The sequence below is a fragment of the Nothobranchius furzeri genome, chromosome 11 (genome assembly GCF_043380555.1).
Source record: "Nothobranchius furzeri strain GRZ-AD chromosome 11, NfurGRZ-RIMD1, whole genome shotgun sequence".
Classification (NCBI taxonomy): domain Eukaryota; kingdom Metazoa; phylum Chordata; class Actinopteri; order Cyprinodontiformes; family Nothobranchiidae; genus Nothobranchius; species Nothobranchius furzeri.
In genome coordinates, this window is record NC_091751.1 from 55264831 (window position 1) to 55278669 (window position 13839).

The 13839-nt window shown below is 42.8% G+C and overlaps 1 protein-coding gene across 3 annotated transcripts in view; it reads left to right on the top strand.

Annotated features, from left to right (window-relative positions):
- LOC107384019 (ephrin type-B receptor 1-B) overlaps window positions 1–13839 on the top strand; it is a 331212-nt gene that overhangs the window by 248199 nt on the left and 69174 nt on the right. For all 3 annotated transcript variants that reach the window (XM_054739931.2, XM_054739946.2, XM_054739938.2), the window contains exon 5: window positions 9679–10014. In XM_054739931.2, the coding sequence (XP_054595906.1) occupies window positions 9679–10014 (336 nt within the window). The remainder of the gene's footprint in view (window positions 1–9678; window positions 10015–13839) is intronic.

The following is a 13839-nucleotide window of genomic DNA, read 5'->3' on the forward strand; positions in this document are numbered from 1 at the left end:
TGCGACATTGCACTTGGCTCCAAGAGACTTTTTTGTAGGTCCTGAGACACCACATTAGTGTACCAAATTTTGTACTCGTCAGTCAAAGCATGGCTTGGGGCTGGCAGTTTTAATGGTCCTAGAGGGCGCTATTTCAGAAAATAGGCCACGCCCACCGGATGTTCACATCACATTTTTTGGGGGGCCGGACTAGGATCACTCCCAAGACGTTTCGTGGCGATATCTCTAGAAATGACGAAATGGGAGGCAAACGTAAGGCCACGTCGGTACGCCTGACTTCGCCGCGCCGCCACAGCCCCGCCTTCTACAGAAAACTCCCATAAAGTGACGCCAAGCAACCCTAACTTGTCTTCAGTGACCTGCTACAAATTTGGGGTGATTATTTGAAAGGGCGAATTTTGGGAAATTTCCTAGTAAAACTTGACCTTTTAAGTCCTGAGGGGGCGGGGCTTATGTGACATCATCAATCGACCATTCATTTGTCTTCGGAGGGCGACGACAATTGTCCATAGAAGATTTCTTTAACTGTAATTCTTTCATTTATGAATCTATAGCAATTTGAATTTTTTTGGCGAGTGCTCGAACTTTGAGGCCTGGTCCCGCCCCTTCAGTATTTACGAAAAGTCAATTTTATTGTCTCATTTTAATCGTCCATCGCTTCTGTTCGATCGCACACTATTTTTGAGACGATCGTGCGAAAAATGACCAAACTGTTCAACCAAATATAGACCCTAGAAATGGCCAAAACGGTGTCAAAATGGCCACTTTAGTCCAAAATGGCCGACTTCCTGTTTGATATTGACCATGGGTGCAAGAGGCTTTTCTGTGCGTATTGTTGAGTTCTACAAGTGTACCAAATTTCATCACTCTACTATGAAAAAAGGTCAAAGCGGAGGGGTATTTTTAATTTTCCAGGGGGCGCTGTTGAAACAATTTTTTACCAACTTTCACGTTGCCAGTGAAATACGTAAATTTCACGCACTTTCTATATTGGGCCAGAATTTGGTGAGTTTTTGGATATGCTAAGACCCCCTAAAGGCCATCCAAAGACGCGGAAGAAAAAAAAAGAAAGAAAAAAAAAAAGAAAAAAAATAATAAACGGAGCAGATACAATAGGCCTTCGCAGCTTCACTGCTCGGGCCTAATTAAAGCTGCAAATAGCGTCGTTCGGCCCTCGCAGCGAAGCTGCTCGCCCTCCTTCAGCACCCCCTCCGCTCCATCCCCGACGCTCTCCAAACCCGGCTCCGCGCTTCTCCATCCTGGCCGGCAGCCGAGGGCATCAGGGCATGCCTGTCGAAACAGAAAGTCAGCCACCCCAACACCGGAAACCGTGAAAGGCCTCCTCGTCCACACCTCACCCTGACTCAGCATCCCTTCTGAGCCCACCATTACATGTCTCACCCCTAGGAGATACTCTATCTTTACCACACTGGTGATGTGATGTTCAGTCTCGGGCAAATCGGAGGCTGTTTGTGGAAGTTACAGTCAAACGTAAGGTCACAGCGTCACGCCAGAAATCGCCATGGCATCAAAGCCCCTCACTTTCTGAAAAGCTATCAGATCTGAATGGTCATTACAACATCATGAAGACAGTGCATGACGTTAGTGTCATCTTGACTAAATTAGAGGGGACAAATATGGGCAGTTCACCATAAAACAATAGACTTCCTGTAGTCAGGGGGAGGGGCTTAGGTGATGTCAGCTGTCCACATTGTCACTGTCTTCAGATGTGGTCAGTGATCACACAGACAAAGTATGAAATTGATCTGATCTTGCACATGGGAGTTATTAAGTCAAATAAAGTAATGGCGACTGGTCAAAGTTTGAGGCTTAGCCACGCCCATACCTTTATACTTATTTAAAATCCGACGGTTGAATTTTTTCATCTATGTCTTAAGAGTATATAGCAGAAGTTTGAAGGTGATTGGTGGAAAGGGCGAGGAGATATCATTCTCCTAATAACGTGTGCGAAAACCACTAAATTGAGTAATTGCACAAAAATGGCCGACCTCCTGTGTGATATTGCGCTTGGCTCCAAGAGACTTTTTTGTAGGTCCTGAGACACTACATTAGTGTGCCAAATTTTGTGATCCTCAGTCAAAGCATGGCTTGGGGCTGACTGTTTTAATGGTCCTAGGGGGCACTGTTTCGGAAAATAGGCCACGCCCACAAACTTCAGCTGTCCAATTATATTAGGGGTCAGAGTAGGATCACTCATCAGAAATTGTGTGGCAATGTCACAATGATTGAAGAAATGAGAGACAAACGTATTTCCATGGCGTGATGGCAAATTTCGCCATGCTCCCAAAGCCCCGCCTTTATTCGAAACCTGCCAGTACTATAGACCTAGTGACCTCAACTTGTCTGCTGCTACTTGCCACTGTTTGGTGGTGATTGGATAAAAGGAGTCCAATAGGGAGCTGTGAAAAAAAGAGTGGCGTGGCGACAGGTCAGAGTTTGAGGCTTAGCCACGCCCACACATTTATACTTATTTAAAATCCGACGGTTGAATTTTTTCATCTATGTCTTAAGAGTATATAGCAGAAGTGTGAAGGCGATTGGTGAAAAGGGCGACGGAGCATCACTCTCCAAACAACGTGTGCAAAAACCACTAAATCGCGCACTTGGACCAAAATGGCCGACTTCCTGTGCGACTTTGCACTTGGCTCCAAGAGACTTTTTTGTAGGTCCTGAGACACCACATTAGTGTACCACATTTCGTAATCCTCAGTCAAAGCATGGCTTGGGGCTGTCAGTTTTAATGGTCCTAGGGGGCGCTATTTCAGAAAATAGACCACGCCCACCGGAATGTCACATCAGATTTTTTGGGGGGCCGGACTAGGATCACTCACAAGAAGTTTCGTGGCGATATCTCTAGAAATGACGAAATGGGAGGCAAACGTAAGGCCTAAGTGGTACGCCTGAGTTCGCCGCGCCGCCACAGCCCCGCCTTCTGCAGAAAACTCCCATAAAGTGACGCCAAGCAACCCCAACTTGTCTTCAGTTACCTGATACAAATTTGGGATGATTATTTGAAAGGGCAAATTTTGGAAAATTTCCCAGTAAAACTTGACCTTTTAAGTCCTGAAGGGGCGGGGCTTATGTGACATCATCAATTGACCATTCATTTGTCTTTGGGGGGCGATGATGATTGTCCATAGAAAGTTCCTTTAACTGTATTTCTTTCATTTATGAAATTATAGCAATTTGAATTTTTTTGGCGAGTGCTCGAACTTTGAGGCCTGGTCCCGCCCCTTCAGTATTTACGAAAAGTCAATTTTATTGTCTCATTTTAATCGTCCGTCGCTTCTGTTCGATCGCACACTATTTTTGAGACGATCGTGCGAAAAATGACCAAACTGTTCAACCAAATATAGACCCAAGAAATGGCCGAAACAGGGTCAAAATGGCCACTTTAGTCCAAAATGGCCGACTTCCTGATTGATATTGACCATGGATGCAAGAGGCTTTTCTGTGCGTATTGTTGAGTTCTACAAGTGTACCAAATTTCATAACTGTACGATAAACTAAGCTTTATGGAGAGGGGTATTTTTCACTTTCTAGGGGGCGCTGTTTAGCCATTTTTTTATGAACTTTCACATCGCCAGTGAAATACGTAAATTTCACGCACTTTCTATATTGGGCCAGAATTTGGTGACTTTTTGGATATGCTAAGACCCCCTAAAGGCCAGTCAAAGACGCGGAAGAAAAAAGAAAGAAAGAAAGCGTAATAATAAACGGAGCAGATACAATAGGCCTTCGCAGCTTCACTGCTCGGGCCTAATTAAAGCTGCAAGCAGCGTCGTTCGGCCCTCGCAGCGAAGATGCTCACCCTCCTTCCGCACCCCCTCCGCTCCATCCCCGATGCTCTCCAAACCCAACTCCCCGCCGCTCCGTCCTGGCCGGCAGCACGGGGCACCAGGGCACGTCCACGGACTGAAACGTCCACCACCCTGACACCAAGAAAAGCTAACAGTCACCTCATCCACACCTCACCCTGAATCAGCATCCCCTCCGAGCCTACCATTATATTACATGTCTCACCACTAGGGCATACTTTATCTTTAGCACACTGTTGGTGTGATGACACAGACCAACTTTAGTGCTTTTTTGCCCATATTTATTAAAGTTTTCGAAAGTTAAAGTTATCTAGGGGGCGCTGTGATCAATTACAGAAAAATCCCATTGAGGTCAGCTTTGGTTGACAAGGACAGTTTTCTGTTATTTTGGCATCAAACGGACGTTGTGTGTGTTATCTAAAGCCAGTGAGCTGAAAGGGGCGGAGCTACAGGGATTTGAATCAACAACCACATCAATGTGTTTGGTGCAGTCACGTGATGTCACAAGCCAAGTATAATGCCATTCTGACTTTGACTTTAGAAGTTAATAAAGTTTGAACCCATCTAGGGGGCGTTGTGACCATTTACAAGTAAATGCCATAGAGGTCATCTTTGGTCATCAAAGATGGTTTTCTGTTAATTTGGAATCAATCAAACGTTGCATGGGTCATCTAGAGACAAAAAGCTGTAAGTGGGTGGAGTTAAAGTGAATTGAACAAGTGATCACATACATGTGTTGATTGCAGATGTGTGATGACTCCCACAATGTTTGATGTAGTTTGGAACTTTTTTGCAGAAGTTACAAAGGTTTTTTGTATCTAGGGGGCGCTGTCCCAAATTTAAGAATTATTCCATGAAGAAGTTTGTAGGTTGATGACAGTCATTTGTGTGCAGTTTGGTGTGAATTGCATCATGCATGTGTTATTAAGGGCCTAATATCTGTCAGGGGGCGGAGCTAAAGCAATATCAACAACTTACCACAGGACTGTGGTGGGTGCCATTGTGTGAGTACACATAGCAAGTTTGGTGCAGTTACGACCTCGTCTGTAGGAGTTATTACAGTTTTAATGGTGTGTAGGGGGCGCTGTGGTGACATTACACAACTTTCACCAACGGTGTGTGCCTCGTTGAATAAAGGGCATGATTGTTGATTGCCATGTTCAGTCTCGGGCAGATCGGAGGTTGTTAGTGGAAGTTACAGTCAAACGTAAGGTCACGGCGTCACGCCAGAATTCGCCGTGGCATCAAAGCCCTTCCCTTTCTGAAAAGCTATCAGATCTGAATGGTCATTACAACATCATGAAGACAGTGCATGACCTTAGTGTCATGTTGACTAAAGTAGAGGGGACAAATATGGGCATTTCACCATTAAAAAATAGACTTCCTGTAGTCAGGGGGCGGGGCATAGGTGATGTCAGCTGTCCACATTGTCATTGTCTTGAGATGTGGTCAATGATCACACAGACGGAGTTTGATATAGATCTGATCATGCACATGGGAGTTGTTAAGTCAAGTAATGTAATGGCGAAAGGTCAAAGTTTGAGGCTTAGCCACGCCCACACCTTTATACTTGTATAAAATCCGACGGTTGAATTTTTTCCTCTATGTCTTAAGATTATATAGCAGGAGTTTGAAGGTGATAGGTGGAAAGGACGACGAGACATCATTCTCCTAATAACGTGTGTGAAAACCACTAAATCGAGTAATTGGACCAAAATGGCCGACTTCCTGTGCGACTTTGCACTTGGCTCAAAGAGACTTTTTTGTAGGTCCTGAGACCCCACATTAGTGTACCAAATTTCGTACTCCTCAGTCAAAGCATGGCTTGGGGCTGACAGTTTTAATGGACCTAGGGGGCGCTATTTCAGAAAATAGGCCACGCCCATTTGATGTTCACATGAGATCTTTTGGGGGGCCGGACTAGGATCACTCACAAGACGTTTCGTGACTGTATCTATAGAAATGACGACATGGGAGGCACATGTATGGTCACGGCGGTACGCCTGACTTCGCCGCGTCGCCACAGCCCCGCCTTCTGCAGAAAACACCCATAAAGTGACGTCAAGCAACGCCAACTTCTCTTCAGTTACCTGCTACAAATTCGGGCTGATTATTCGACAGGGCGAATTTTGGAAAATTTCCCAGTAAAACTTGACGTTTTAAGTCCTGAGGGGGCGGGGCTTGTGTGACATCATCCAGCGACCATTCATTTGTCTTCGGGGGGCGATGACGATTATCCATAGAAAGTTACTTTAACTGTAATTCTTTCATTTGTGAAATTATAGCAATTTGAATTTTTTTGGCGAGTGCTCGAACTTTGAGGCCTGGCCCCGCCCCTTCAGTATTTACGAAAAGTCAATTTTATTTTCTCATTTGAAGCGTCCATCGCTTCTGTTCGATGGCACACTATTTTTGAGACTATGGTACGAAAAATGACGAAACTGTTCAACCAAATATAGACCCTAGAAATGGCCAAAACGGCTAAAAATCGCCATTTCAACCCAAAATGGCCGACTTCCTGTTTTATATTGACCATGGTTGCAAGAGGCTTTTTTGTGCGGACTGTTGAGTAGTACCAGTATACCAAATTTCATAACTGTACGATAAACTAAGCTTTATGGAGAGGGGTATTTTTCACTCTTTAGGGGGCGCTGTCGAGCCACTTTTTTATCAACTTTCACATCGCCAGTGAAATACGTAAATTTCACGCACTTTCTATATTGGGCCAGAATTTGGTGACTTTTTGGATATGCTAAGACCCCCTAAAGGCCACCCAAAGACGCGGAAGAAAAAAGAAAGCGTAATAATAATAAACGGAGCAGATACAATAGGTCGCAGCGCTTCGCTGCTCGGGCCTAATAAAATAATAAACGGAGCAGATACAATAGGCCTTCGCAGCTTCACTGCTCGGGCCTAATAAACGGAGCAGATACAATAGGCCTTCGCAGCTTCACTGCTCGGGCCTAATAATAATAATAATAATAATAATAATAATAATAATTGAAAGCTAAAACAACAGTAACTAATCAGGTTAACAACATGTTGGAACAGGAAGATCTGACTGGTGTTGAATGACTCGGGGGAATTTATTTACCAAGGAAAGTGATTAGAAAATACGGAGAGGCAAACTGATAAAAATGAATTAATAAAAAAAAAAAAAGCGGGTGTGCATGATCACTAACTGGGGAGCTGAGGGACGTTGAAGAACAAACCTAAATGGAGACAGAATTCCTGCAGGAAAAACCAGCATAGCTGGTTACCAGCACGTGTTGTTTTTTGGTACTATATGCTGGTCCAGTGTAGGATGCTGGTGATTGGATGCTGGACCAGCAATGCATGTTGGGCCAGCACTGCATGCTGGCTGTGTATGCTGGTCAAACATGCAGCACCAAAACACAACGTATGCTGGTAACCAACTATGCTTGTTTTTTCCAGCAGGGAAGGAAACCTCTAGGACAAGAAAACAAATTTAAAAGAACAGAAGAGGACGTAAGTTGGTAATCCAAATGGGAAAAAAACAAATGACTAAATAAACTGGCACAAAGAATACACTAACATGACATAAAGTAAACCAACAAATAAATCATCCACAGTCCAAACACCAACAAATCATGACAGCAACTTCATAGACTTAACTTTTTGTCCTTTTCCTTCTGTACAATCCAAGCAAAACATATTTGTATTAAATGTCCAAAGAACAAAAATTGGTGACGTGCACATGAGAAGAGAACAGCTATCCACCAGATATTAATCCTGGTAGTAATAATTGTTTTTAGAGTTTATGTGTCTACACTGCTCCCGTTATTTCTCCACCTGACTAACAGCTAGTTGAGGATATATACTTAATGAAGTGTAATTGCTTTAATCAGGTTCTGTTTTTCTCCTATTTAGCCTGTACTAATTCTGGCTCAGTATGAAGCTATGGCATGGTATGAAATTAATATTGACAATAAAACCATCTAGGAATGTCAGTTCATGCAGCATTTATAAGATTTTTCTCATCATTTTAAACACCATTTACTGTTCATTGCTTCACCATTTTTTCTGGTGAGCATGTTCAGATTGTGCCATCATGTCAGTCCAGTTATCTAGCATTAAGATGTGTCACTGTAACTGCCACATCTGTTAAATGCAATTGTCCTTGTTTTGATTGCACCATTAATACACATCAGTACATGTCACAATTCATTTAATTCTCACTTAACCTAAGTGACAGCAAGTACTATACAAGCACAGCCAAGTTTGATGGCTAAATAAGTAAATACATTCTAGTGCTTTTAAGCTTCTTCTTCAAACATAAATCCCATGATAAAGCCAAACGCTGCAATAATAGCCCACAAATCATTTCTAGAGTGGTAGCCACACACACTTCATTCTTTTCCTGTGTTTGTGGAATGTGGCATTCTACGTCAGCGATATGCATTTAGAGTAAATATTGGCACAATCGTAGAAAAAAAAAACTGTTTAGGTATAGTTTTGATAGGTAACATTGTTTTCACTAGCAGTGCATCTTCTGGGGAGAAAGTGTGTTAGTGATGGATGATACTGATTGAACAGTGGGTGGGCAACACACAAAGCGCTTACTGAACAGGTCCTAAGAAAACCGCACCTCTTCCGACCCATCACGCACCCTTTGTTGCCACATTTCTCCCGAACAGCACGGAGCATCGCTTAGCATCCGATGACCACATTATGTGCAATTTGACTTGAATCTGGAGCTCTATCTCTCCCCTCAACCAGACCATAATATTCCCACTGTGGAGGCCGTGCACTTCATGTCACTGACCTCTCTGCCATTCAGGCACTGAGATGAGGTTGCAACCATACCAGGGTTGTTCGCTCACCCTTGTGTGTTTTGCCGCTTTGTCCCGGTTTGCTGGGTCTTTCCCACTTGGCTTTACAACAACAATGATTAATCGTCTTTGTTGAATGAACTAACTCACTGACCCGTTCCCAAAGACATGTGATACTGAGGTGATGTATGGTAATATACTCACAGATCTATGCACTATTATTTAGCCATAAATACTTCTGAGGGTAGTCTGTTAGAGTGCTGAAAAATTCCCCTACAGTTCCTAGAATTGACTGGATAATGTGAAAGTAGTCACGGAGCTGGAAATGGGTCAGTATAACTTTTCTTTTAATGATAAAGGCCAGGCTTTATGGAGGATAAATTGGTACCAGATTACCTCTCCGGGGCTGCTGCATTCAGCCTGAGCAGCATTGACCAAGGGCTTTGGTGAGATTGTGCTTTCTCTGGTATTTGAGAGGGAAGAGCAGCTCTCTGTGCAGCCGGAGGGAATCAGAGTCAGCTAAGCAAAAATCTTCTCTGCCATTTCAGCAGATTTCACCTCTTAAATAATCACACTGCAATTGCAGGAGGCTGAACATCCCCCCTAATTTCGAGCCACCCCTTGTGCAAAACAATGGTTGTGTTCATGATTTCTTTCTAAATATAGTTTTGGAAGTTCTGCTCCGGCTGAGAGCTTCAAGGGAATGAATGCAACCATATATTTCCAGAGCCACTTAGATCAGTGATCTGTACAACATCATATTTTCGTAAATAACCAATATTTGATAGACACTAAAGTTTCACTGTATGATGTCTCTGGATGTGAATAGAATACATTTGCATTTCAATTGTGTGTCAGGGAAATTTTGCACAAGAATGTTGGACAGTAGCACTTATTTTTATAACAGTGCTGCAAACTGTGTAATTTCATAGCAGTGTTTTGCTTTGAGCGTGATGACATCTTTACTTGTGATAAGGTCTTTTTATAGTAAAAATAGCTTGATGCAATCAGAAGTGTCTTATATTAGTGTTGCTTTGTTTTTCCAGGTGTTCCATCCAGCCCAAGAAATGTGATCTCCATTGTGAATGAGACCTCGGTCATCCTGGAGTGGCACTCTCCCAGGGAGACGGGTGGACGGGACGATGTCGTCTACAACATCGTTTGCAAGAAGTGCCGAGCCGACCGGCGTTCTTGTTCCCACTGCGATGACAATGTGGATTTTGTTCCTCGACAGCTGGGTCTGACAGAAACCAGGGTCTTCATCAGTAACCTACTCGCTCACGCCCTTTACAGCTTTGAGATACAAGCTGTGAATGGTGTTAGCAACAAGAGTCCATACCCAGCTCAGCACGTCACCATAGACATCACTACCAACCAGGCTGGTAAGGACCTAAAGTTACCTTTCCATAACTCCTAATAATGCAATTATTTGATTTTAAATGTGGTCTTTGACTTAGCTGTCTAGTTTCTTCTTAACCTCATTAATTGCATTTTATTTAGAAATTGTGACATTGCAACTGTGAAATATTCCCTTGCATTTCGAAGCCCAGTTTGATTGTATTCTAGGTTTTATGAATACTTTGAGTTTACAGTGAAGGTGGCTAGGTGATTGACCTATATGTTACAACTGTATATATTTTACTCCTCTGGACTAAGCTAATGGCTGTTTCCCTTTAAATCAAAGTGGTTACTTTTGCAAAATTTCTATTTAGACTGAGAAAACATACGATATGTAAGAATTTTACTGTGAAATAATCACAAAACAGTCTTTTGTCTCAATCCTGTTGGAAGGAAGGTAACATTGAAATAGATTTCCTTCCCAGCCGACTGGGGGTTGTCAGTTTTTCTCCGTACAGAAAAGCTAAAGAGGGATGTAACGTTTGTTTACAGTCTGAGTCCGTGGCATTACGGGGACTGCACTGAGCTAACGCTGCAGGGCCGGCATTTGTAATTCGGCACCAGCCACCAAAACGAAACAGGAGTGACCAGAAGTTATTTCTTGTACCCCTAAGAGGCCACTGCATTTTTTGTTTTACTCTAATGTTGGATAAAGGAAGTTAGCTAACAATCCTAACAGTAAATTGCAGTAAAATGTATTTTTCTACATATAAGCTTATTGTGTATGACTCATATTTGCTCATCATCTAGAATCTTCTGGCATTGAGTCGTTGCTGACAAAGGCCATGAAACTCATGGAACGATAGTGAGATAGTGACCAGTGTGTCTAGAAAATGCAGTACCTAAATTTGACCACAAGTTGTCCTTACTTCATTCTTATATAATGCACCTTTAAAGTGACAATGTGTAGTTTTTACCATTCATTTTTTGAAATATCCATCAAAATGTTGTTGAAAATGAATGAAATGATGCCCAGTCGTTGAAAAATATTAGCGGCATCGTAACATATAACCATAAAAATCAGGTCTAAAATACATGGGAGCGGGGCTAAGGCCCAATTCCAATGCTCGTACTTGCACCCTTCATTTGCGCATTCCCGGCCAGGTCTGCGAGTGCGTAGGGTGTCCCGATTCTCATGTATGGAAGTTGACCATGCTCCCATTGCACACTTAATCTGCACTTCACCCAAGTCCGCAGCGATGCGGACCTCGGGCAAGGGTTTTACCCACAAGTCATTGCTGCAGGAGAAATTGCTCAAGTTCCTTTTCTGACAATATGTATTTTCTAAATAAATTAGTTCATTTTAAGATGATTAGTTGATGCTCTGAATGTTTTAGACAAAACAGCAATGAAATTAAATTTATTTCAAATTATTGCTTTATTGTTTGTTTGAAAGTTTTTAGTAAAGGTTTTTGAAAAAGGTTTAAGAGCATCATGGCATGCGTTGCGATCGATGACGCAATGTTCCCTGTCTCAGTTTGGCAATTATTTGCACACTTGCGAACCACGCACTCGAAGCCTTACAGCGCACTTTCTTCAAGTGCACTTTGCTGAAGACCGCAGGGCGCAGTGCGAGTATTGAGATTGGCCCAAGTCTCTGGGCGACGCCATATTAGATACCATGTTTCCTTCTACGGGAGCCCATGAGGAAAACATTTGCAACAGTTACAAAACTTTTGCCATTCTTAAATGTTGTTTTTTTTACACATTTACCTCTTCACTTGTTGCCAGTGATGAAAGAGAGTCTGATGTGGTTGTTAGTTAGTTTGCTAAAGTTTGCACTACCCAGAGCTTTTTGACCCTCATGGGCATCCATTGGTAAGATCTTACTCCAACACAAAAATACTGCTTGCTTGCAAAGGTTTAGGTATCCACGGCCCCCTATTGCCAGGAAATATACACTGTCACTTTAACCTTTTATATACTAATTTGTTTTGTTGTGAGATACATTGTTTGTTTATGAACAAACATTTTACAGTTTATTTGACATATTACCCTTTATTTTTAAACATCTGAAGTTGCTTTTTGACAGTCTTCAGCATGAGATATTGGAGGTGTGGCATGAGAGCATGTGAAGAGGGTCAGATACGTGTGTCTCACGCTCAGTGTGTGAGAGTTGGTAGCCCTGGATTAGTGGTAGACCAAAACAAACCCCTATAAAGAGGCTACATCTTATTGGTGTTTTCAAGTTAAAACTCACAACATTCGTTTGAGCCCAACGACACACATATGCAGTTGAGTTATTGTTTGACGCAGGACAAAACATAGTTACTGGAAACCGTGCGCTTCATGTTTGTATATGTAATGGCCACATATTTGGGTACTTTGATTCCTTGAAACTTCAATATATTTGCGGTTTTTAATGTGTTCTTATATTTTTTTTACATCCAGGGCAGATGGGCACTTAGGTCTGCAAATACATCCCGAGATGAAATACCTAATGCCATATGAATGCCATTTTGGCCCGTTTTAACATGAATTGTAGAACAAAATACTCTGTCTATATCTCAGGGACTAATGAAATAGTAACTACTTTATCCAGATCCTTTTTTAAAAAAAGTATGTTTTGAAATTAAAAGTGGTCCTGCTGGTGGATGGCATACCATGTTTGATTATTTCAGCTCTCAGAGGAACATAATGACCAGCTGCACTTGTCTCTGTCTGAGAATGAGTTGGAAGAGGAATGGGAGGAGACATGAGGCAGGATGGAGAAACAAGTTGCTGTTTTTCCACCAGAGCCAGAGACTTTGACAGTAAAGGAGAGGAAAATGAGAGGGTAAATAGGTCTGATTTTCAGGGTGGCCTAATGGCACTGACTGTACCGATTTGACAGGCTAATAGCACACTTGACAGATAAATGTAGATGAAGCATTGCCCAGACCTATTGTTGAAGCTTGTTGCAATAATGAGGTGTCCTCCAGTAATCTGCTAGGCCCATGTCCAGCCATTTTGGCCCTTTTGTCACCAAGTAATTGCTCTGTTCCTAGCGTGGCAGGAGGGTTTCAGAAGACAGGCAGGGACAATGTACAAGTACACAGGGCATTCTAAAGGAAATGATGCACTTTAAAGCTAAAACCAAAAGACTCTGTGAACAATAAACATTTGCTGCAGCATTTAAAATGCAAAATTCATGCAAACTAAACATAAACCAAACAAAAAGTTAGAGCGCATGCAAATCAGAAAGTTACCATTAGCTCTGCTTGTGTAAACTAATTTGCATGCATGAATGAGCATACCAGGTGTCCTGATGCAGAAGTGCTAGGTCAGCCAGTAGTCTGTCCCACACAGAGATCCCACATGTACACAGTTGTTTTTATCTTCAATATACAGCTTAGATGCCTCAGCTAGATGATGAATTACCATCATGGCAAGACTGAGTTATTTATTCATTTGTTTATTTATTATTAATTTTAGCAAAGGGGCTGCGCAGCGGCGCAGTGGTTAGAGCTGTTGCCTTGCAGCAAGAAGGTCCTGGGTTCGCTTCCCAGCCTGGGATCTTTCTGCATGGAGTTTGCATGTTCTCCCTGTGCATGCGTGGGTTCTCTCCGAGTACTCCGGCTTCCTCCCACAGTCCAAAAACATGACTGTTAGGTTAATTGGTCTGTCTAAATTGTCCTTAGGTGTGAGTGTGTGTGTGTGCATGATTGTTTGTCCTGTGTGTCTCTGTGTTGCCCTGCAATGGACTGGCTCTCTGTCCAGGGTGTACCCCGCCTGATTGCCCGTTGACCGCTGGAGATAGACACCAGCAACCCCCCCACCCCCCCCCCCCCACCCACCCACCCCCCCGCCGCAACCCCACGTGGACAAGC